Genomic DNA, 26422 nt, shown 5'->3' with positions numbered 1-26422 from the left:
AGCAAGAGTGCTCTCTACTTTCACCCAGAGGAGCACCCATCAAACATGCCACCCTCAGATTCAAACACCCTCACACATTCAAACACAGACTGAAAAGGCAATGACACTCTTGCCCTCATGGTGATCCAAAGGGCAATTCCCTTTGGTGACAGCCCACCACAGGGCAGGACCACCCATCTCTCTGGTGTGCAAGTGCCTCACAATGCCCAGGGTCTGTCACCACCTTCCTCTACGACGATCATTAGTAATACTTTGAGGGTTGCTGTGGTTTACTAGGAGTTGAGGGTGGGTAAGTGATAAACTTTCCCTCCGTTCCCATTCTTCTCACTGCCAAAAAGTTGCAGAGTCCAACAACACACAGCATCTAGTTCAAGACACTGCACATGCAATACTCCTAAAGATATTTTCTCAGGCTCTCTTCATTTTCAAGAAGACCATGCCACATCTGTTCACACTGAAGGCTTATTTACATAGACATATAGAACTAGCGTGATGGGAATCATTCCAGTCACTTGTGTTTGCTTACTGGTGTAAACATTCTTAGTGTTGTTAATTTCTTCATCCACTAACACAAATTAAAATATCTGGAGTTAATTAGCAGCCATGTTTGAATCTGACCTGTAATGTAATGTCCCACCAACTGAAAAGCTGAAAGCAATAATAAAAAGTGGGTTCTATGAAGATAAAAAAAGGGGGGGGGGATTACTTTTGTCTAAACAATGCATAGGGCTACTGAAAGAGTGGTAGAAGACCCTATAAGCCATCCCCATCACTGGGAAGTAAGAGAAGACCCTCAGCACATTATAAGGCTGATGTTGATGCAGTTACAAATGCCTTGGTGCCTTCTATAATTCATTCTGCCTAGAGCTACCCTTAAAAAATATTTGGAAACCACTACTAGCACAAAATGTGTCAACTGACAGGAGTCACGTCACCTTATATTAGTATTATATCGAGATTCCAAAATGTTTCCTGACCCAATTCAAGGTGTTGGATCTTGCATTTTAAGCCCTCTGTGGTTTGGTACCTGGATATGAATCTGCATGAATCTACATGGACACTGCAGCCAATGGAAAGGCTCTATTATGTATACCGCCACTTAATAAGATGCAGAAAGAAGGGAAGTATGCTTAGTTCTTCTTAATAGCACTGGAATTCTGGAATTTATTGTCAAAGGAGATCCAGACAGCCACTTCCCTGAGCTGTAACATCCTAGTACAAGAGGGATGTAGACTCCAAGATTTGGATGCTATTGACTCCAAGATTTGCAGAAGTGCAAAAAAAAATCTTTAGGAGGGAAGAGGAGATGGGAGGGCGGGTCTGAGAAAGACTGGGCATGCTCAGTAGTAGTCATGAAATGCTGGCTGATTGTTGGGGTAGGGAGGGTAAACAGGTGAAAAAGAGGGCACAGAGTATTCTGGAATGTCTTTCATGGCTGGCTGGTTGGCAGCCTTGAACAGGAATACTTCACACTGCACCAGGCAACATTCATTTCTAGGTTCCGTATGTTTTTACTTATCTATATTCTTTTTTACAGAAATGTTCACAGTTTACAATTCAGGGTTACAACTCATTAGGCATGGTACAAAAGGGCATGGGTGAGAAAAGAAAATGAGCACATCAAGTATAATGGCTACAGCACAAGACAATTATAGGAAAGGAGGAGCCATGTTGTAATTGGAAGGGGGCATCACTATCCCGCCTCCTGCAAAGCTAGTTGATTCAGTCCCTCAGGCAACGCTGTCCAATGAATCCACATCTCTCAAAAATGGGCACAAAAAAGCTGAGCTATGCATATGCTGATCTAACCAATAATCAAATTCTTGAAACAGAAAATTGCTCACATGACTGTGATTTCTAGGTTTGTTTCTTTCAATATATATAAGAAATGCAGAGAAGTGCATGTTTGGCTGGTAAAAGTGACCTCCTGAGGTCAAACTACTCTGCTTAATCATTTGAAAAGTATTAAGGGAGATTGCAAAGATTAATTCCCATAATAGAATATTTGCATTTCAACCCTTTTGTTTACTTTTGCTCTTGGTTTAAGAAATCATAATGGGAACAATGACATCCAAAATAAAATACATTACATAACCATCAATTAAGATGATGTACCTTTTCCTCTAAACAATGTAATAAAATACCCATTCTCATAATTTTCAATGGCATCTGTATATTTGATTTCACAATGTTGACTTCTCTGTACTAGGAAAGTAATCCTATTTAATCTGTTTTTAGTAGCCAATGTTTTCTAGTTGATGTCCGACTCCATTATCTTGATTTCTTTTATTTTTAAAAAATCCTTTGGGGTATTGGAAAAACAGCAGGTCAATCATTACAAACGAGTATGTGTAGAACAGGTTTTAGATTTATATCTCAGTAGTTATTTCAGCTTATTTTTAGAAGAAAACAACCAACAGTTCTCAGAACACAACTCCTGAACCTCCACTCCCTCTAATTTTTGTAGTTTCCCCATCCAATGCCTTTGATTAAAATTCACAAGGAAAAGTGAGGAATACCACAATTGTATGCATGTCTACTCAGAGGTAAGTCCTACTGAGTTCAACAGCACTTACTCCCAGGTAGGTGGGGGTACAGGAGTGCAGTCCCAAAGTGAGTGTAGAACTGATGAAGAATTATATGTCAACAAGCACCTGAGCTTTGACACCACATAATACAGAATGGAGATGCGTAAGAAACAAGATTAAGAGGCTTCAAGACAATTGCCAAGATTAAGCCTGCCAAAGGCAATTGGAACATGCTATAAATAAAATGTCTGAGCATTAATGTCAATTGCATAAACTCATTCTAAGCAGCAGGGGAATCTGAATCCTGGTGGCAGGTGCCTCGCTGTACTGGTTACGCTGCTTTGTACTAACTGCATTTAGCTAATTGGCAGAGACAAGATATCTGCAGGACACTTCTGTCGCTTAGCTCTCGTAATGAAGCAGAGTGAAAAGTTTAACTCAGGCATCCCCAAACTCAGCCCTCCAGATGTTTTGGGACTACAACTCCAATCGCCCCTAGCTAACAGGACTAGTTGTCAGGGATGATGGGAACTGTAGTCCCAAAACATCTGGAGGGCCGAGTTTGGGGATGCCTGGTTTAACTCTTTGTGAAGGAAAGGAAGATAAAGAAAGTAGGTAACTTGCTGTGAGACATTTTGAATTCAAAGGGAATTATGGGTGTAGGGAAGGTTGATGGAACTTTAACATCTATAAACGGATGGAGAGCAAATGAGTCAACTAGATGTTAGCATTGCTAGCAAACTAACAAGGTTGAGAATTCCATATGTTTCCCTCTCAAATATCATTCCTTAAAATAATATAACAGTTCACTCCTTCCATCCACTTTCAAACCCAGGGACTGATTTCAAAATTATTTCTGCTACGAGTCTTATTTTAGGCATTAAAAGTGCATTTTAATGCCAAGGTTAGCTATGAGAATATTGCACATAACTCAAGGTTCAATGACGTGCATTAGCCCTCTTCTTCCCTGCTTTGCTAAAATGGGTAAAAATCCCAGAACGATTCACGTATAATGCTAGACACATTGTTTACACTATAACACAAATATTATTTTATCAGCAATATTCTGATCTTTCTATCAGAATATAAGCCACTCATACCATCATTTTGTATACATTAAAGATACAACAATGTGACCTTCTCTAATGAATAAGATTTCAATAAATCTTAAATGTTACATGAAGCATCAGTAATATCACAGATATCTGTCACACACTATGCATACACTATCCCTATGCAAAAGCTGCTAAGTATGTCAATTCATGTAATCGCAAACTATGTCAATTCATAGTGTAAAGAGGATTGTTGTGTTAACTGGTCTTGAATTTTAGTTGAACCTCACAGCTGAACTTCCATTTATTCTGGAGCTTTGCCTTACAAGTGCTCAGGAACTCTCAGCTCATGAGGAACTCTCACAACAGAGCTTTTAAAGCACAATAAAATGATTTTCCATGGCTGTACTTTTATTGTGTAATAAAATGATCTACTAAGGATTCTCCTAGAGCCCAGTAAACATATTTTATTTTCTAAACCTAATATTTTTAAGAAGAGCAATTTCATTTAAATAGAAGTAACAACCAGCAAACCCTTCTTTCAGGTAAAATCTGTGCCATGCATAAACTATGAAATGCATTTACCCATGTCAGATGTAAGAGAGTTAAATAAGATAATGGGGAACTTTTATGGAGTGCATTCCATGCTTCAGAATGTGCACCAATAGTCTGTCATAACAAAATTCTTCTATTAATGATATTTATTTTCATTATGATTTATTACTTCCAGACCCATTTTGTTTGCTTGGTCTTTGACGTCCTTATGAACAAGAGTGAGGAATGTAAGGTTTACATGGATGGCATCAAGCAGCACTTTCTAACAACAAACACGGTCTGATTCTTGTTCTGCTATGTAGACAAAACATGGGTGAAACTCCACTGGAATTTATTTAGCACTCCAGCTTTGCTCAGGCTTATTAATTAAAGGACAAAGGAGTGAGATATTTTAAGGCTGAGACTACTAAACATATGAACCGAATCACTTTCTACCATTTTGTATCCTGTTCAAGACTGGATAATAAAGTAGTGAACACAACCTTTATTCATATAATAATAAGGAAATAATAAGGTATAATGGATTAAACTAGGAAAGATGTGTCCAGAGAATAGAAACTTTTGCTTTCAGCAATAAGGCGACTTACCCTCCCATGACAAAGTCATATTTTCCAGAAATGCACCTACCTAGCAGCTGCACTCCACGTGTGAGTCCATAGACATCAATCAAAGCCCACAATGGTTCAGTGGTCCTCACTCCACTGAAGAACAACATGGCGGCAGAGTTATTAACCCGGTAAAATACACGTCCCTTTTTGTCCACCCAGAACGCAATGATGTTTCCCTCATTTGCAAATTCTTCCGGGAGGGCCTTGGCCCAGAATCCACTCTGAGAAACAAGGTCTGGACATGCATACTTGGGCAGGGTTTCTGGGTTAATCCTAGAGGGGTCCTTAGAGGTAAATCCAAGCCGAAGAGCCCCACTCCAACAGCACTGCTTCTTTGTGATCTGAAGAGAGGGAAGAACGGAAGCATAATCAGCACAATTTGAATTTTTCATTAGCAACATGTCATTGTCTAAGGCATAGAGAATAAATGTGTGGTGTAGCATTACTAAGGTGATGGGGACGAGTGCTTGAATTTACTGTATGTGGAGGAGGGAGGAGTTGGAGGCTTCCAGCAGTACTGGATATGAATGGGTTTTAGAAAAGGGGGTTGCATTAGGAACTATATGATTGCTTTGCAAGTGGTGGAAGAGGTGAGGAAACACTACTAAACAGCAATATATTGTGTGGGGATCCTCACCCCACAAGGTTATAAGTGATGGCAATTACTTGGAGATTCAATGTTATCTGCAACCAGATCACATAATGCATTTTTGTCTACAATGAACCACTGACTGTCCCTGAACAGGCACCCATGTAGCCTATTCTCATGATTGCAGTAACAAACATGAATACGTGATTTCTGCTGTACTCTTTCGTCTCTATTATTTGATTCAGTTCAGTTAGATAGATCATTCCAAAGATGAATGGATTAAAATAAGTAAGCTAGTTACCCTTTACACAAATGAAGGCGTTGAAACCCATTGTGAAGTAAGCAACGCCAGAAAGCTGGCTGGAGACTAAACAGGAGATATTGTAGAAGCTATAGGTCTGGAAATGGTAACATTTATTCATTCTCTGAATTACTCATGAAACCACCTTTCGTCAATTAAAATGAAGTGGTTTACAATAGGTCAGATATAATAACAACATTCAAATATACAACCAACAGCACACTGATTAAATAAGGCATTAAAACAATAATCAGGAATTTAAAATAGAAATCATTACAGTATCATAGAGCAGCAATCATCATCACTGAATTTCCATCAAATTTCCAGGTAAACAGAAGAGCCTTTACCAGAAGCCCAGTAATGTAGGTGTCACCCACACTTCCAGGGGAACAAATTCCACAATTGGGGGTTACTACAAAGAAAAACTGCATGCATTCTGTATGTGTGCAAGGGAATGCACTACTGAAATAAAATCACAGTAAAATAAAATAAAATCCAGCAGTAAAGTTTTGAAGGCAGGAGCAAGACTGCATTAGTATCTTTGTGATTTAGGGCTCCTCTGGATATAGCTACAATAACAGCAACACTCAAAAGCAAAAATAAAGTTTAACAGCAAAGATATCCAGTGCTGGTATTTAAGCAGATTGGGGTTGTTTCTTCAGATAATTACATATCTGTATCCACCCTTATCCTTGGTACCTTATTTTAGATGTGATGCTTGCATATTGCAGGGAGTTACAGGGATTGGACTAGATGAACCTTCAGATCCCTTCCAACTCTACAATTCTTTGATTCTGTTATCCTTATCCTTGCAACCCTTATCCTTACAAAACTTCTAAAGACTGATATTAAAAGCAGTTTATTTAAGGACGTGAGTGCCAAGTGGATAAGTCTCTTGCTAAGGCGGTTGGATGGCATCTTGCATGCCTGCTTCCATCAACTGCTACAGCCAAGGCGGTGCCAAATGTATTGCTTTGCTTTGCTTTCCTTTGGACCACGTCAGTGAGGTGGAGAGTGGGGTCTTGTCTTCTGGCCACCCCAGGACCTCCACAGACACTGTCCAGGCTTGCTATAGTAAAGACCACACTTGCCTCCGCACCACTTGTCAGACTATCACATCCTCAAAGTTGCAACAAAATGCAGCAAAACAAGCTAACTGTACCGAATGTGTAATAAGGAAGCAATAATAGTAGCCTCATTAATCACTTTAAAAAAACAACCAACAACTGTGGGATTATTCATCATAGCAATTTTATTGCAGAACTGCTGGAGCTTGTGGGAAGGAGATAAATGGTACTTCATCATTATTGATTTTGTACCATTTTATCTGTACTTTACACTAACTGTATGAGATAGCCAGTTAAATGTTCAAACAATGCAGCACACAAGGCACTCCAGCTATTAATCCTGCAAAGCAACACAGGACAGGGCCCTGGAGGACAGGAAGGGAAAGCACAAAGCAAAAGCATAAGCCAGAGGATTCTGCTGTGCCACAGAGACCCCAGGGGTATATTCTCAACTTGTATTCTGGGTCTTCAGAGAAAGTAGTTGAGTGTTGATTTAAGTACATCTGAAAATACATTGACTATGTTTGCATGTAATGCTAAACTATGGTTTAGCAATAGCTGCACAAGCAGAGAGGAAACTATACAAAGTACAGTGTGCTCCCCAAGAGGAATAAACCAGGGTACAATTTCACTTTTGCCACTTCCTGGCTTGTCCTCACTTGCAGATTAGGTGTGTTAATTTCAAATTAACAAACAAGTTTATGGTTCTTGGTTTGCACACAAGCCAGGAACCACCAAATGCAAAACGGAATCCTGGTTTATTCAACCTCCTGACCATGTGGGGAGATGATAGGAGGGCAGGGGAACACTTTACTCAGGCTCACAGAAGCTCATGTGCATAATGCTAAGCCATAGTTTTGTGCTCCATACAAACCCTCCCATTGTGAGGTCCTGGTATGCCATATGAATTTTGGTTCTCACAAAGAAGTGAATGGGAAAGGCATCAACTCACCTTGAGCCTGACTTGCTCATAGATAACAACTGCCCTGTTGCTGAAGGTGATGGCATTACAAAAGCTAGCCTGACGCTTGACTGCCTTCTGTGTGGTGTCCATGATGATCTGTGACCCCTTGGTATGGGGGTGGAACAGCAGTGGGCTGAGTGAGAGAGTTCCACACTGTGGGATGGGCAGACAATGCTTTTGCTTGTGGTGGCATCGGTGAGATGAAGCAGGAAATGGTCCACCTATGGAGTCTGAGATAGAAAGGGAAAAGAGAGAAACTGAGCTTTAAAAAGGAAAAAGGAAAAAATCTGATGAAATTCCTGAAATGAAATCTACTATTGCTTAGCCGTGAGACTAATATACAAGAGACCTGTGGGGTAGCATCAAAACCTCCTTCAAACACTTTACATAGATAATTTAAATGTGCAGTCCTGCAAACCCATTTAGAACTTTGGGACATATGCTGGAAGAAATTGTACAAGCAATCCTGAAGAAACTGGGTCAGTTTGGCCAAAGAGGGGGGAAATAATGAAGGGCAGAACAAAGCTCATACTCCAAAACTGAATAGCAGTTTGCCTTCTATGACTTTGGGAGGTCATAGATGAAGGCTACAAATAAAATTCCCACTGCACACAGCTTCCCTATGCATTCATGTAGGGCTTTAACCTTCAAATGTGCATATGGAAGGTAGCAACTGAACCACTTTTGTTTAATGAACAATAGTAGGCAATTGGCTGTTGCCTTGAATTACCAGCTGATATATATTGGTTTAAAATGCTGTGGACAATTTGTAAGAGAAAAATGGTTAAATGTTTTGAGGGAAGCTATGGGCTCTCCTTCACTGAAGATTTTGAAAAGACCAAATAAGCAAATATATCAAGGAGATTTAATAGGACACCTACTTCAGTGCAGATCAGTTAAATAGCTTTCTTGGTTATCTGATTATTCATTTTAATCACTTACATGGATGTCATAGCTTTGGCCTATAATCCTGTACCTGGTACTCTGTTGTGTTGCTTATTGTGTAACCTCCCCATGGGGAAAGGTCATAAGCCAGTGGCAGAATATATGCTTTGCATGCAAAAGGGGATAGATTCAATTCTTGACATCTCCAGGCAGTTACCTAGAACAGGTTTCGTATAACATGCTACACAAATAGCTGCAATGCAAAACAATCATTTTATGACAGAAAGTAGTTAACCACATGGATGCAAAACAGGGAGTGGCTGTATGGAGATAGTTTCCAGTAAACCAGATACTGCATACGGAAATAAAAAAAGAGCAGTAGTTTGTTAATGAATGGATGAATTCACCATATCAGCAACCTTCCAAACACAAGCTTTATGATTCTTCTGAAAGGCTGCAAATTGATTTTTTCCTTTCTATACCTATCTCTCATTACACAGGTCAGCTGTTCAGAAATTGACCCAAAACCATTTTTTAAAAAGAACAGATCCCTAAAGGCATTGGCAAAGTCTCTATCATTGCACATATTTATAATCAGGAAATAACAGGAGTGTGGTAACTAGACAGAGTTCAATCTTGTCTTGCCTAAAACGTAGGGTCAGGTTGGATGAGTCAGGTACACAATGTGCCGCTTTCCGAATGCTTGCTATGTGAAAATTCATTTATCTGAACACAAGGAATTAGTACGCAAACCTCGCTATACAGCACAGATTTAGATATCTGAATAGTGAGCATTCTTTACTTCCTTGTTTGCCTTTTGCTGGGTGGCTGAGAAACTGTGGTGATCTGTACAGTAAGCAAGGTTACAGTGTATTTTCAGGTTTTTTGGGGTCAAAAATTCTGTGGCCAGGAACACATTAGAAATTTCCCCATAGGAATCAATGGAAATTATTGGCTCATTATGCGAATGATGAGCCAATGAGCTCACCTAATGAATGATTTAGAGGGAACTTATTGTGTTCTGATAGCGGGACCTGCATGTAGTTTTTCTTCAGGCTGTGCTGTCAAGAAAGGCATACTACATTTCTATCCTAAACTATATTAACCCCATTAGGAATTTTTTTAAAGTATGTGAACATTAGTATGTTATGAGACAGAGTTGATTCAGGTGCTATGGGGAGAATATTATAAAGTGTCTCCAGACACCTAGACTACCTTCAGAATGAATGTGTTTATGTGGAAAATCACTTGTTTGAAAGTGCTCTATCAAAGGCTAGTTGCAGACTAGCCATGTTTGTATTTGCTAACTTTCCATGTGCACAGAGAGTTAGTACCACACCAGGTTCAAACTTCAGAAAGACCACCACTCAAGTTGCCACAATTTCTCAAGACATTTATTATGGGGCAAATTCAGCTGTTGCCCTGCATTCATATTCATGTCTAGAGAAGTGCTGTAATGATGTCACATGGAGAAGTGCTGTAATGATGTTACAGCTTCTTGATTTTCATGGGGAAGAAAAGTTAACCAACTATTCAGTTGCAGATTTGCTGTTGGTTATGGGGGGGGGGGGACTTTCCTAAATAAAAAGCAATAGTTTGCTACCTGTAGAGTGAAAAATACGGTATTTGCAGCTATTGGGGGTGAAGTGAGGTAGTGTTAGAAGGGGAAGCAGGTACTTCAAGTAGACAGCAATTCTTACAACTTCACCGCCTACACCAACATTTAACTCCAACTCCAAATAGTAACTCCTAATCACAACCCTGGTAGATGGTGAGATCCAACATAATCTACTCATACCATCTCCTCACTACTGTGTTTGTGTATGAGCCTGTGATGGTTTGTGTATGCTCTTCGCAATAAGCACCCTCTGCACACTCAGAGAGATATTTATAGTTCTTTATTTTACATATGTACAAGCAGCACAGTACAATCATGCATCCAAATCATCCGGTTCAAATTCAGGGAGTGGTCTTCTCCTGCTTCTCCTCCAACAGAAAAGGCAGGGGAGCTTCATGGGACGTCTCTGATCCCTGCGCTTTAACCCTCTCCTTTCCTGTGCCAAAGGCACAAGCACAGGCTCTCCGTCTGTTCGGTGCTGGGGCTCTGCTTCAGCATCGGAGAGAGCCTTCCCGCCTCCTGGCTCTCTCCCTCTTCCCCTTCCATCACTTCCTCTCTGTCTCCTTCTGACTGTTCCCGCTCTGACTTTTTTCCTCCCCCCACCCCGCCCCAACTCAAAGGCGTTCCTTGGCAGTCCCGTTACAGAGCCCCTAGAGGATTAAGAGACCCTCTGGAGCATATCTGGGCTGTGTGCAGGATGCTAGAGAGGGATAAGAGAAACCTAAAGTCCTGTTGCGTAAGTGGGAGGACATCACTGGGTGTCACCCTTTGGGGTTTTTTAACTAGAACCCCAAGAACTGCCAACCAAAGCTAAGTGCAGGAGACATAGAATTAAACAAGGTATCTCTGAGTACATTCTCGAGTTTAGGGTTATTTGAGTTCTGCGCCTTATTCCCCAATCACTTAAAAAAAAGTAAACACTGACAGGCACAGAACAGGGTATAAAAGTCAACCTCTCCTAAAACAAGACCCATCAAAAAACAACAAACGGTCAGGTGAAATAACAGCATGATGAAGAGTGCCAATGCTGTACTGCATTACACTTCTTCCTAAGGGCACTCTCTGTCAGTATCCCTTTCCTGACCTCTGGGGCGAAAATCAACACATTTTTATGCCCTGCAAACAACGGCTTTTGTATTTGTGTCACATTTAATCACCAATGACACATCATCCTTTTAAACTATTGTCGTCCATCCACAAATTATGTCACAATTTGAAATAACTGAAAGATTTCAGCAAATGCTTGTAAGAATGCTAGGCTAAAATAGAGCCTCACTGATCCACCAGAACTGTTCTTATGATCTCATATAATATCAACAGTACTCGATTTAAAGATTGTGATCAGACCCTATATTAGCCTTCCCTGTTCCACCATTCAGGATGCAATCCTATGCGCACAACTCCCTGGCAGTAAGCACAGTCATACTTACTTCTGAGTAAACATAACAAAGGACTGCAGTGTGTGTGTGTGTGTGTGTGTGTGTGTGTGTGTGTGTGTGTGTGTTCCAAAATACTTTTCATTCATAAATTTGATCTACGACTTTGTTATATCCCGCTCTATTCCTGTGTTTTGCAGATTCAGGAGTGCGGGGAAAGAAGGAATTTATGAAAGAGACGAGGAATTGCCATTATGGTACTCTAACCATCACCTTTTCACTTATCAAAATGTAAGAACTTAAGAAGGCAGGGCCCTGCTGGATCAGACCAAAAGCCTGTCTAGGCAATGTTGGTTCTCCATTGGCCAGACAGATGCCTATAGCCCACAAGCAGGACAAGAGCACATTAGATACTAATATTATGAGAACAGGAGAAAGCATTTGTCTCCCCACTTTCTCCACAACATGCACAATTTAATACATCTGTATCATGCTTCCCTTTTTACTTGCCTTTTTTCTGAACTAAAAGGCCCCAAACATTGTACAATAATGTTATTGAGTCGTTCCAGCTCTCTGATCATTTTGCTTGCCCCTTTCTGCTCCTTTTTCATTTCTACAAATTTGAGTTGCAGTGACCAGAACTGTACATAATACTCAAGTGCGGCTGCACCATAGATTAATACAAAGTTATTAGGATATTGGCAGTTTTAAATTTGATTGCTTTCCTAATAATCCCCAACAGATTTTTCACAGCAAGCCAACATTTTCACTGACTGAGCTGCTGCTTCAGTGAGCTATAGTTAAAGTTTATCATACAAAAGCTGGCAAAGATTCGGGGCAATCCTATGCATGCCTACTCGGAGGTAAGTTTCATTCTGTTAAATGGGACTTACGTCCTAATAAGTGCATTTAGGGTTTCAAATGCAGTTGCTTACTGCATTAAGGAAAACAGTTTCCATTTGGTCAGATTCCTGTTTAGCAGGCGGGAAACCATTAAGAATGGATTCTCACATTGGGAACCCCATATAAAGAACTTTCTACACTGGGGTGGGGAGCCTGTGATCCTCCAGATGTTGCTGAACTATGTCTCCCATTAGCTTGACCATTAGCCACACTGACTGCTGCTGGTGGAAGTTGGAGTTCACCAACTCCTAGATGCCCATCACTGTTCTACACAATTTGGCACCTGATAGTAAGCTCCAAACTAGGATATGTCAGCTGACGATAACGCTTCAAAAGCATCTGAGGAAGAGGACACTAGTTCACAAAAGCTTATGCCACAATAGATTAATAAATGTTTGGACCTTTAAAGTGGCAGAAGCAGCAGACTGAGATGGCCTGCTCAGGTGGCACCATGAGGACAGCATAGATGAAGGCAGGAGTTCATGTCTGAGTGGTGCAGCAATACTTTTTAAAGTGCTGGCCCTAGGGAGGAGATAGCATCTGTGCCCTGCTTTGGACTGCAATATTTCTTGGCCTTCCACCTCTTTGCATTCACATACAGTGGTACCTCAGGTTACAGATGCTTCATGTTACAGACACTTCAGGTTACAGACTCCGCTAACCCAGAAAGAGTACCTCAGGTTAAGAACTTTGTTTCAGGACGAGAACAGTAATTGCACAGCAGCGGCGCGGTGGCAGAGGGAAGCCCCATTAGCTAAAGTGGTACCTCAGGTTAAGAAAAGTTTCAGGTTAAGAACAGACCTCGGAACGAATTAAGTTCTTAACCCGAGGTACCACTGTACCTCTTAAGATATAACCAAATTTTGCTTGATGGTCCCTGAGATCAACGAACAGGCCTTCATCTATGTTTAGTTACAACTGGATGCTATTTTCATTCAAGATGGAGGGTATGTTTGAAAGGAGAATATCAATACTTGTCTACACTTCCTGTCTTACAGAGTAATGTAATTTAATACAGACATACTAAACATGCAGCTTTCACCAGAATTGCATGCTGACTGAGTGTAAATAGCAATTCACACTTCAAACACCAGTTGTGTAAAAGGAGATTCCAGCTGTGAATATTTTACAGCCATGTTTTATTTCCATGGTCTACAAATCAACGTAAAAGTTGTTTGCTCTCCTTCAGTGGGCCTCAGATAGAGTACACTTCTTTAAAAAGAAAAAAACCCATTCCTGCTGCTAAATATAAACCAGCAGTTAATCTTTTGGAAGAAAGAAAGAAGAAATGCTAGTCATAGTATTTGGGGATCTAGTTCTGGAATACTTGTAAACCTGCCAGCATTCTCTTCCAGTTTAAATACATTTTAATGGAAAGCCTATCCTGGGCACATTTTCCATGCACACTGCAGTAACTTGGAACCTATCCTATTAAATTCCAGTAAGAGTATGAGACAGAATTAGGTGCAGAGATGTTAAAAGCCAAGTCTTTTGAATATGCAAAAAAGCTGGAAAAAAACTGGGAACAGTCAGAACAGAAATAATAAATGAGTAATACAGAACCATCGTAAGAATTAAAACAATGGTTAAAATTCAGTGGGTGTGAATGACACAAGGCAATATCAATGGATTAAAGGGCAGGAACAGTTGTGAATGTGAATCACTGTGGTGTTTCTTGTGTTATGGGCCACACAGAAAGCACTGGCTCATTAAAGTAGAATTACATTGGTCCCTGACTTTTCCCACTTATGAGATCAGTATGTTGGCCTGTGAGCTCAACCTTCACTTCAGGACAGATTCTTCTTTTCTCTCCCCCCCCCCCCCCGCCAGTCACTGGAAACGAACTATGAGGAATTTTGCTACAGTCTCTTAAAAGGTTCAGCTTTTCACATAAGTAGAGAGGGTTGTGTGATGTTAAAGTTAGCAGCCCATGGCCAATTCAACTTCCATAAGCAGGTCTATGGGTCCTCTGCATCCATGCAGAACCTGCACCCCAATAATATCAACTTTACCTAAAGAAAACAATGTTTTTGACCTAAAAGAAACTCTGGAGTTTTCTGTCTGTCTGTTTTTATTAAAGGTTTTCCTCATTTACAAAAGCACATGCATTGTCTCTTTCTTCGGGCTGTGCTTTCTACAGATCAGTTACATTTGCTGTGAGACACTGGTGCTATATGCAGCATAGGGTTGGGAAGAAAAGAGGGGGGGACAGAAAAGAGGGGGTGTGGTGGTAAAATTTATGTTCTTTTACTTAGTGTATGGGGGGGGTGTTGTGTTGGCATCACTTGGGTAGGTTCTCTTTCTATTCGCTTTTTATGTTTCCTCCATGGTGAGAGAGGTTGAGGTGGCCAAGGGGTTGGTTGACTGCCTTTGGTTGGCTGCAGTGGGCTTTGTTTGTGCGTAAGGGTGTGTGTGTTGTTGGTTTAAGTTAGCCATACTGAATCGTATGGTTTTCTGAAAGTCAAGAAAAAGCCAACAGGGAGCGGGGGTGGGGAGAGATGCTGCTTTGGGATAGAGTGGGATAAGACATGAAACACAACTGAAAGGGAGAGTCAACAGGGGTGAATCTTTTCAGGATGCTTGGAGATTATTGAAAACCACAAAAATATAAACTAAGATAGATCACAGATTAGGAAAGCAACAGCAAAACTCCAAGAGGATGCCAGTCTGGTTAATGAAGACACAGTCAAGGCAACTATAAAAGGCAAGGAGGATTCCTTGTGGGTTTGCTTGTTTTGCATTTTAAGAGTCACAAAAGGTTTCAATAAAATTATTCTTTTTTAAAATAATGGACATCTTGTCCGAATGAGCAGAACAAAAAAGGAACACAAACTCTGGCAAAACAAGTAAGGCAAGTGGGGAAAGAATTTGAGGAACATATTGCTTAAAAAAAAAAGTCAGTCAATAAACAGTGATTTCTGGCTAATGGCAGATGCAGGTTCACCACAAGGTGCTCATACTTGTTTTGAGTGATTATTACAGCTCCCTTCTGATGCCCCCTAACCCATGGCCCACAGCCCAGTTTAGGTAGACTGCTCCAGAACATGTAGGTTCCACTCTGCTCAGACGGCTCTCAGCAGCACCCTCCTGAGCAATGACGGGGACAGTTCCTGCCTGCAGGCACATGCCCCCCACCCCCTGGCACCTCACCTGGAGAAAGGCCCTGCTGGTGGGAGGAAGGTGCCTTAAAAAGAAGCCAGCCCAGAAGGGACAGGAGTGGTGGACACAAGTTGAGGGGGTGAGCAGTAGGGTGGCACTATCAAGAGCAGCTCATCCCAGCTTGGGCAGAAGGTAGGAGCAGTTTCTTTCCTCACCCTTTTTTTTGTACTTAGTGATCATTCTTTCCCCATCCCTCACATTGGTGTCAATGGGAAGGAAAAAACTAGGCTAGCCCCAGAGCTACTGCAGTTTTACTCCCTTTGCAATGGTGTGCCAGGAAAACCAGAAGGCTTTGAACTCTGTGTGGATTCAAGGTCCGCCCCCGCCCCCCCAAATCCTCTCCCAACACAGGCTTTTCATTTCATACTACCATCTGAGTCAAAAACAGAAGCGTGGTGGAACTTTCCAACACCACCATGGAGGCTTCTGATGGCAGACTTCCTTCTCCATTTGCGGAGAGGGAGATTGACGGAACCCAACAGCCCCTTAGCTGCCTTTCACAAGTCCTTAGGACTTATCCCTTAGTAGATTTAACTGAATTAGAAGACGGGGTGGGATGGCACCTGCTTTCACCTGGCCTACATAATCTTTAACCAGACCAAAAAAACACTCAAAGAAGAAGGGTGTCACTGTGGGTGTCAGGCTATGTCTACATCCACAGTTCAATGCAGCTCAATGGTAATGTGTAGAACACATCTGGCTTGCCTCTCCACTGAAAGCACTTAGGAACTGATTTGGATGTAGTATTGCTACAATTTTCCTGCTTCACCTTACTGTGCACTGAAAAAATGCATTAGGAATTGTGACTGCTGCCCACTATATGCTTGTGTCCTCCTGTTCTTAGTTCATTCATTTCTTCTACCTTTGTCTTTGTTCATTTGTTTTATATGGGTTGTTTTGCATGTTTCTTAGCTATGGCATGAGAGATCAAAAGCCGAGAGACTGATCAAGAAGTTTGAAAGGCGTAAAAACATTAACACCACCTTCATGTTCCAAAGGACAGTCCTCTCATGATTAAATGCAAATGAGCTGAGAGGAAACTATACATGAAGCATAAATGGAATATCTTGCAGATTGTGTTTTTCTCCAATTCAAGAACTGAGACCAGTGTCATGAGAAATGAAGGTCAGTGGCTGGCTGCTGAAACTTCAGAATAGCTGAATATGCGTCTTTTTTCTGTCAAGATGCCATCTATTGTCACAGTTCTGATAGAAGCCAGATGTGTGTTCCAGCAGTAAAACAGAAATGTACCTGACCATTCTCAAATTGTTGCCAGCACACATCCTCTCTGCTTTTCCTGTGTAGTGAAAATAAACACACAACCTGTGTGTGCTACACCATCCTATAAGCTCAGCAAATAGTCCCTGCTGTACACTCAGTGCTGGCTGCATTATTTGGGAGGCCCTTGATACAGTACCTTCAGTGGGGCCCCGCTTACATGGAAGAATTAGGACATGCAAACTAGGAACTCTCTTAACTTGTATCCAGTCTTAATGGATACTTAATGCAAACTGGGAATGGCAGGATCCTCAACTGGTGAGTGGTCCTCTACTGGAATTGAGGCCGTGGCAAATGCCCAGCTTTACCATTCCCATGTACATTTGTGCAGGGTCAGTCTTTCAGAAGTGACATACTGCATTAACAATTAAAGGTAAAGGTAAAGGTACCCCTGCCCGTTCGGGCCAGTCTTGACAGGGTTGTGCGCTCATCTCACTCTATAGGCCGGGAGCCAGCGCTGTCCGCAGACACTTCCGGGTCACGTGGCCAGCATGACAAGCTGCATCTGGCGAGCCAGCGCAGCACACGGAACGCCGTTTACCTTCCCACTGGTAAGCGGTCCCTATTTATCTACTTGCACCCGGAGGTGCTTTCGAACTGCTAGGTTGGCAGGCGCTGGGACCAAACGACGGGAGCGCACCCTGCCGCAGGGATTCGAACTGCTGACCATGCGATCGGCAAGTCCTAGGCGCTGAGGTTTTACCCACAGCGCCACCCGCGTCCCTCTGCATTAACAGTTACACCTGGTTAATTTCCAAAGCAATTTTAAGTATTTTGAGACAAATTGTATTGCCTCGGCAATTAGTTTCCTAATCAGGTAATTAATAAGCAGAGTCCTTATGTCCATGTGCAATCACTGGGCTTGTCTGAAGCGAGAAATTCACTTGCTGTAATTTTTAATTTCTCTTCTTCCTCATTCAATACCTGGGAATTGATATACTCTAGGAAGCTTTGTTAGTGAGTGCAAAATGTGAATAGTCAAGAAACAATGCTGCCTAGAGCTTCATACAAAAGTGCACATGATGTCCAGAACCTCCTAAGAGTCATGGTTCAGACATTATTTAAAGTTTCTCTCTAAAGAATCACTAGATTAGTCTGTACTAGAACAAGCTTGCTGTAGAATGAACTGGTGTGAGGCACAGCCCAGTACTTTCAACTTGTTTCCTGAAAACAAAGGGCAACCACAACAAACAGCAAAGCAATTCATAGCATCATTTACACAGCAAACATAGCGAAGAAAAGGGAAAGGAAGCAGTGTTTGGGAGAGGTGTGTGTTATGCATACAAGAAGAAATTCATTTTCCCCTCCTTACTTCCTTTTCTCTCTGTTTGGAAAGCTTGGTGGCAGGAATAGTGGGATCCCATTCCCCCAGCAGCTCACTACAGCATCTCCTCTGGCAGAAGACAGCCCAAAGAGGAGGAGGAGGAAGAAGGAGTGAGTGAGTGAGTGAGTGAGTGAGTGAGTGAGTGACAGCAAGCTTAGGACTTTTCTGATCTGGAGCCTAATAGTTTGTTTCTCCCCAGTTGTTCCCACAATTCAAAATTATTCTCAGACTGCTTCTTCCCACTAAAACAGTGCAAGTATTGTTATGAACACCGGCCAAGTAAAGCCAGTCACCCCTTTAGCTGGGGATTTCCAGGTAAACGGCTCAAGATGACTGGTACATGTATCTTCCTGGGAACTAGTTGTTAAATGGTAAATTGACGCACATCCCTGGAATGCGAAAGCTATTTGGAGGAGGTGTTTTTGATTTCCCTCCATCCCCCACAACTGAAGGGAGGGGCTGTCAGAAGGTTTGTATGTGAAAAACCTGCCCCCCCCCCTTTTTGAGAGGCACAGAGTGATGGCTGAGCTGCTGATGAAAGGATCTCAGGGTGCCTCTGTGGTGTATTACTGGACTCCGTCATCCCTGACCATTGGGCCATGCTAGCTGACATTGCTGGGAGTTGGAAGTCCAGCAATGTCTGGAAGTGCCACCTTGGCTAATCCCTGCTCCAGGGAACTGGTGTTGGGGTATCAGGGTCTAGTGCCTGCTTGAAAGGCTGTGGTGCTTGCCTCCCACTTGTGTTCCATCTCCATATTTGTGAAGACATTAAATACTATAAATTACCAAAGTCTCTAGTGATTTCTTCCCGAAAAAGGAAGCCAAATGCAGGCAGCAGAATCGCTGGAACTTCTTGCTGCTTGGGGAAGCAAATGGGAACTGTGCATCTGCAATATCAAAGCATATCAAAAGGAGTTCCTCTCCTCTCATAGCAGTAATTTCATGGAGGGGAACTTTTGAAATACATATGTGCAGATATGCCCTAGATTACAGCAAGTATTCAAAATAAAGTGTATTTGAGAACTATTCGGATAAAGTATGGTTTTTAACACTACCACATGCATGTAAACACCTTCTGTATATATATAGAAAAACAAGGACAGCATAACACTTTCCCCCCCAGCAGCTTCTACTAGTCAACTCAAAGTAACCTCAGATGTTCACTTGAAATCTGGCAAAGTCACAGGATTATAGCATAATCACTGGTAGCCCCCTTTTTAGTAAACGTTAACATTGCTTCAACATTCTTCCCAGGGTATTCTGTATCAGTTAATCCAGCCCTGAGATGGACTGATTTTAGAAAAGCAAACAAATACCATCTTTCAGACTATATAAAGGCCATGCTGTATATAGATATTTAAGAAGAGCCTTGGCATCTTCATCTCACAGCAATACTCAGTGGACCAAATGTGTGTGGGGGGATGATATCTACATCCTGGCACATTTGCAGCAGCGTCTAGAAACAATATATATTCCTCTATTTCAGTTGTCCTTTGTTTGTAGATTATTTACCCATTCAGAGCAAAATAGAATACTAAAATAACTGCATCTCCACAGTGGTGAGGTTAACATTTGGCATTATCAAGGTATTATTTATTTTAATGAGGCAGTGTTTTGAACTCGGGCAGTTCCCTTTTTAGACATTTGCAAGTCAAATTGTATTAGGAAAATGTGCCTCGGAGGTGGACAAATATGCAGACAATTGGGTCTGAGCTACAAATGCTGAGATAAATGGAATGGGGATCAGTTTAAATCCAGAAAGGTTAGGATATTATGATGTAGCAAACATACAAGATGGAAAAATTACAAGACACAGAGCAGCTGGGAATAAAACACAACAGATTCAATGTGGCCTGGGGGGTAAGGGTAGAGTGTGTGGTATAGAGAGAGATTTGACCCTGAGAACCAAACAGAAAAACTTGGAGTAGATCCACACCATAAAGCATCTCCAGTGCACATTTAAAGCACATTACTTTGCCCATAGAATCCCGGGGAATGTGGTATCCCCCTCACAGAGCTACAATTCCCAGCACCCTTAACAAACTACAGTTCCCAGAATCCTTTGGGGGATGTCATGTGTTTTAAATGAGTGTTGACTGCACTTTCAATGTATGGTGTGAATCTGCCCTTGGTGGGCTGAATTTGGCCTGGGGGTCCGTCCCCCCCGTACACCGATTTTCTGCTGTTAATGGTAAGTTTCCAAACTATAAATGAGGTGTTTCGTATAGCTGGTAATGTAGCTGAATAACAAAATCTGCTGTTTGTCACCAATACTTTGTTGGTGGATATCATGTTTACAGAGTGAGGTTAATGCTCAAGTGGGAAGGATATGCATGCCCAATTGCACTGCTGTCAGAATCTTAATTCATTGTGAACCATGACCGGCAAGAAAATCCCTGGAAGATATGTGCAAGTTATTCACATCCATGCATGCATATTGCTGCAGCTTTTTCCTATGTAAACTAATAAAGGGGTAGGAAGGGAAATGAATTCTTGTCTATTTCAGACAACAAAACGTCAACAGTCCCAACTGTGGCATTTAAAATGTTGCTCAAGCTTCATAAATCAACCCAGAGGGCCAATTCACGTAGCTATAAAGATCATGGCAAAACGTAGCTTTTGGCAGCTCCCCACCCAGGCAGAGTTTGCTGTATACATTTCAATCATCACTATGTGGAGTCTTGTGATGTCTCTGCAAACAAACTAAAATGCTAGTTTGTTGTAGAATGTGGTATTCCACAATTGGAATACTGTGCAAAGCCCTGATCCCCGCATCTCAAATATAAGACTGTAGAGCTGGGAAAGGTGTAGAAAGGGGAAGCCAAAATGATGAGGGGACTGGAACAACTCCCTTATGAGGAACAATTACAATGTTTGGGGTTTTTTTAGTTTAGAGAAAAGGCGAGTAAGGAGGGATGTGACAGAGAGGTATGAAATTATGCTTAGTGAGAAGAATGTGGATATAGAGAAGCTGGTCTCCCTTTCTTATAATAACAGAAACTGGGGTTTATCCAATGAAACTGGAAGACTCGGGACAGTTAACAAGAAGGGCTACCGTATTTTTCGTCCCATAGGACGCCCCGTCCCATAGGACGCACCTAGTTTTTTGGGGGGGGAAATAAAGGGAATTTTTTCCCCCTTTATTTCCCCCCCAAACCAGGTCGGGGAAACTGAACCAGGTCGAGGAACAGCGGGATGGCGGCGCTGCGCCTCCTTGCTGTCTCCCGAGCTTGTGCGGCTGGCCAATGTCTGTCTGGCGTGCGGGGTGCTCTGCTTCAGGGCGCCCCTCGCGCCAGGCGGCAGGCTGCTATCCGCAGCGTAGGGAGCCCTGCGGGACCTCCCGCAGGGCTGCCTAGGCTGCGGATGTGTTCCCAAAGCGCTGGGTGCTCTGCTTTCAGCGCGCCCGGCGCTCCGGGAAGCAGGCTGCTATCCGCAGCGTAGGGAGCCCTGCGGGAACTCCCGCAGGGCTGCCTAGGCTGCGGATGTGTTCCCGAAGCGCTGGGTGCTCTGCTTTCAGCGCGCCCGGCGCTCCGGGAAGCAGGCTGCTATCCGCAGCCTAGACAGCCCTGCGGGAACTCCCGCAGGGCTGCTTAGGCTGTGGATGTGTTCCTGAAATCTGGAGAGCGAGAGGGGTCGGTGCGCACTGACCCGTCTCGCTCTCCAAGCTTCAGCAAAAGCCTGCATTCGCCCCATAGGACGCACCCAGATTTCCCCTTCATTTTTGGAGGGGGAAAAGTGCGTCCTATAGGGCGAAAAATACGGTACTTCACACAGCACAGTTAAACCATGAAACATGCCAGTATAAGATGTAGTGATGGCCATATGGGCTTAAAATGTGATTAGACAAATTCATGAAGCATAAGGCTGCTAGTCATCGTAGCTGGGTCCTAACTCCAGCATCAAAGACACTGTGCCTCTGAATATCAGCTGCTGAGGGACAAAAGAAAGAGTCATGGCTATCCAACTGTTGGAAACAAGATGGTAGACTAGATGGGTCTGGTTCAGCATGTTCTTTGGTTTCCCATGTAAGATTTATTTGAAATAAACCTTAAGCATAATATTATGATTCTGTGGAAGTTTACATACAGGGGCTTTATGTTGCAAATGTGTCATTCAGACCAAGTTTCTCTCTGTGCATGATTGACATGTGGTCAACTACACATTCCACTTTTAGTTTTAGACTTCCACCCCCATGCACATCAGCGAGAGGTCTATGATGTTTTCTGGCCTCTCTGCTGAATAACGGTTCCCATCGCCCTCCACTGTCGCCCCCTCACCCTTTCCCCATTCTGGGCATGCACTAAGGTATTCTTGTACCTATGTGCACATACTTAAAACAAAAAAACACACAAGAAGCGCACAAGAACGCAAGACTGCCCTAATTGTGTTTCACAATGGCCAAAACAGAAGCATGTGCTTGGGGGGTTGGAGAGATAACCCATTTCCATTTGGGTTTCTTCAATACGGAGGTCTTGGGCAAGACTGACATTTTGCTATAGTGAAATTCTGATGAGCAGGACTTGCACAAGACCTCTATATGGTGATGATTTTAAAATGTCCCAAGGTAATCTCCCACATATGTTGAGATGGTGAGAGAATACTTCCTCCAAACTGAGTTGTTGGAATTCTGACATGCCTTCTGCATGTCAGGTAATTGATGGAAATAGGAGCATTTATATCCTTTTGGCTAGTAGAAGCAAAATGACTATGCTTTGCTCAGGTGAGAAGCAAGCTGAAGTGGGGTAGGGCAACAGGGGCTACCTACAAAAACATCACAGCATACATGACAACTCTCTGCCCCCTTGACTTTCCACATTAGCAGTAACTGTAGATATTTAATGGGTTGTTTTTACTTAATGGATTTTCCACTGTAAGAGGAACTATGGATTTAAGGGTTTTTTTTAATTAAAAAAAGTATTAGTTGGCATTTTGGTAATGACATCATGTGGGTAGTGCCCAAATCTTGAGCGGCATCAGGTCCACAATAAACTTCTGCCTGGAAGCACCCTAAACAAAACAGCAATGTTGAGTGTGTGTTTTAATACATAATTTTAAACTATGTAGTTTACAACATTTTTATTTGCTTTTATTTAAGGAATTTATATCCCACTTTTCATCAAAAGAAGTTTTTTTTTTTTTAAAAGAGGTAATTGTACAGGAAACATTTATCACAAAAGTTGATTGTCTTGTTGTTTGTTTTCATGTTATGAAGAGTTATACAAGCAGAAATCTCTGTGGCAAATAGTTACCTGATTTTTTTTCTTGGTAAAAAGAAGACACCCACAATAAGCACACATAAAATGGAGTGCCCTATGCAATGAGAGAAACATCTAATACTTAAAATTTGATTCTTATTTTTTTAAAAAACGCAGAGAGAAATGATACAGCCTTGCGATCAGAAACACAGAACTGGGAAACAAGACCCTTGGTGTCTGTTCCCAGCTCTGCTGAAGACTGGCTGCATTTCCCTTGTATGTTATTTTCAATATCATTGCACTGCACTCCATTTATAAAGTGTATGTTTACTATGAACAGCTGTTATACTAGACAATAACTTTTAACCCGCTACCATAAATGGTATAATTGCAGGACCGAGTGCCTCCCTCCAAGACCAAATGTTAGTTTATAGGGTGGGAAACAAGTTATCTGCTTTCCACTCTACTAATGGCTATTGCTTCTGCCTGATCTCATGTTAAGGTAAATAGTCTTCACTACCATCCAAAGAAGGGTTATTCATAAAACAACTATTGGGCAACTTCATTTTGTTCCTCCAGCTGGTTACCATGTTTGGCCTCATCCACACAGCTACAACACAAAGGTGGTCACTTACGCATCACCAAAAAAAGGGGCAGCCAATCACCAGAAAAGGCACCAATTTGCATATTATTTAATGTGCAGATTTAGGCACACATTCAGAAATGAAGACTATAGTTTAATTAGAAATATAATATATCTCAGCACAACAGGGAAGCCTGCTGTCAAGGTGCTAAACTTGATGGGATGAATTAACCTTCTTATGGTTCCTTATTTTTAAGCTAGACTTGGACTTCAAATAGAGGCCACTTTCAAAGAGAGGACCGTTTTCTGAAAGCCTTTGAAATAGGATTGTTCCCTGCAAATTAGGACATGTGTCTACCCTAACAAGACGCTCAATGTTATTCCATCACTGGGAATTTATACTGAAAACATAGTCACAGCCACTCCTTCTAATCCTGAAGAACTACAGTGGTACCTCTGGTTGTAAACGGGATCTGTTCTGGAGCCCCGTTCACAACCTGAAAGGAATGCAACCCATGTCTGCACACGCGCGGGTCGCGATTCGCCGCTTCTGCGCATGCGTGTGACATCATTTTGCCCGTCTGCGCATGCGTGAGTGGCGAAACTCGGAAGTAACCCTTTCTGGTACTTCCGGGTCGCTGCGGGACGCAACCTGAAAAAACGTATCATGAAGCAAACGTAACAAGAGGTACGACTGTATTATTAGGATAATAGATAACCTTCAGTAAACTTCAGAAGATAAAGTTTACTATTACCCCTAATGTTGGAAGTGCAAATATCTAGGTACCTTTTAAAAAAACTATCATAATGGATACGCTCTACAGCAATTACTTACTGAACCCAAATCAGTTCTACAATAGGATTAAGTGAAGTGGGGAGAACAGTTCCTTGATTATTTCTTCTTACTTACACCAAGTATATTCCAACGAAACATAGGGCAAAATAGCACAAATAGTACAGGATATACAAAATCCCCTACATTGTCCAAGTTTTTTAAAAATGGGAACAAAAGTTGTTTGAATATGCAACTATAGCCCAAAATAACTTGCTTTAAGAGCATTAGAGGAGAGGCAGAAAGCACTCATTTGTAGTTAAATTATTTACGTTTATCAGTGATTGGTAAGACAGCTGCTGTAACATACACACTAATGTACTTAGGCTCATTTCAATATATTCAAATTGTCTGCTCATGCAGGCATGTTGTGTTTCAAATCCATGTCACGTTCAGGTTATTTAGGTAATTGAAACTGAACATTTAAAAAACAGTGGTTGATAATCAGCACTGAGGAAATGGGCTTCCCATTCTTCTCTTCCCCTTTACAGTCTCTGCCCCCCTCCCCAGTCTGCTCCAGTGAGGCCTACAACCCTCCAGAGTAGATTTCAGGTGTGTAGGGACTTCAAGGGGAGGAGCAATCCATTCAACAAATGGTATATGTTCCCCTAGTGGATTACCGTATATACCATGTAATATTCCTTCACTTTCCATATGCAAAGCATCACCACTGTTTATACCAAGTTTAGTCTGCGATAGTCTAAACAGTTTCTGCCTGTTGTGCACCTATTCTGTATATGATGACAAGATCCGAGACTTAGGCAGCAATCCTAAACATACTTACTAAGGGAATACTCCCTACTGAATATAGTTGAACTTATTTTTGAATATCCATACAAAGGATCATGCTGTTCCAAAGAATCAACCCCGACTCCTTTCATTATCATGGTGTTCCTTTCGTCATGCATTTTGGTTTTTTGAAATCCACCTCCTGTCTTTCTGATCTATTCTAGCCACATTCCAAAAATAATTAAAATCAATGGAAAACTGGAAACAAGAGTAAAAACGCATGCCAATATTCTACATATCCAGGGAAATGGTTTGAACAAAAAAGTTTTTAGCAGGCGCCAAAAAGAGTACAGTGCCTGATTTCAATAAGCAGGGAGTTCCAAAGATTGATTTGTTACAAATGCTGAATGAGTATTATGTCGTACCTGTAACAATGCCAGTTCCGCAGATTTAAACAGTCAAGTGGGCATATATGGAGTAAGGCAATCTTGCAGGTAAAAATCTAGCTGGTCCCAAGTTGTTAAGGGCTTTTTATACTAACATCAGCTGCTTGAATCTGGCTCGGTATTAAATTGGCAAACAGTACTGATTTCTGACCACAGGTGTTATATGTTGACAGGGACTCACACCTGTTAGCAATTGTGTTGCAGCATTCTAAACTAACTGCAGTTTCTGAGTCAAACAAAAGGGGAGCCCCAGAGCACCCTGAAAAAAATAATATCCGCTATTTTCCTGTTCTTGATTATGCAACACTGCAATGAAACGTAACACAAACTGTTCGGGGGATATTTTACTTCCATTGCCAGAATGTAGGTGTATCTCATAGTAGCAAAATGCCTCGTTTAGTGGTGTCAGAAGAAAAGAGCCACTTAATCC

At 41.8% G+C, this 26422-nt stretch overlaps 1 protein-coding gene across 2 annotated transcripts in view; it reads right to left on the bottom strand.

Annotated features, from left to right (window-relative positions):
* NEURL1 (neuralized E3 ubiquitin protein ligase 1) overlaps positions 1-26422 on the bottom strand; it is a 132182-nt gene that overhangs the window by 37516 nt on the left and 68244 nt on the right. For both annotated transcript variants that reach the window (XM_028730379.2, XM_028730380.2), the window contains exons 2-3: positions 7653-7894; positions 4763-5084 (exon numbers count right to left, since the gene is read on the bottom strand). In XM_028730379.2, coding sequence (XP_028586212.2) covers positions 4763-5084; positions 7653-7894 — 564 coding nt within the window. The remainder of the gene's footprint in view (positions 1-4762; positions 5085-7652; positions 7895-26422) is intronic.

Source organism: Podarcis muralis, chromosome 6 (genome assembly GCF_964188315.1).
Source record: "Podarcis muralis chromosome 6, rPodMur119.hap1.1, whole genome shotgun sequence".
Lineage (NCBI taxonomy): Eukaryota > Metazoa > Chordata > Lepidosauria > Squamata > Lacertidae > Podarcis > Podarcis muralis.
Note: the sequence above shows the minus strand (reverse complement) of the source record. Positions and strands in the feature narration are given on the sequence as shown.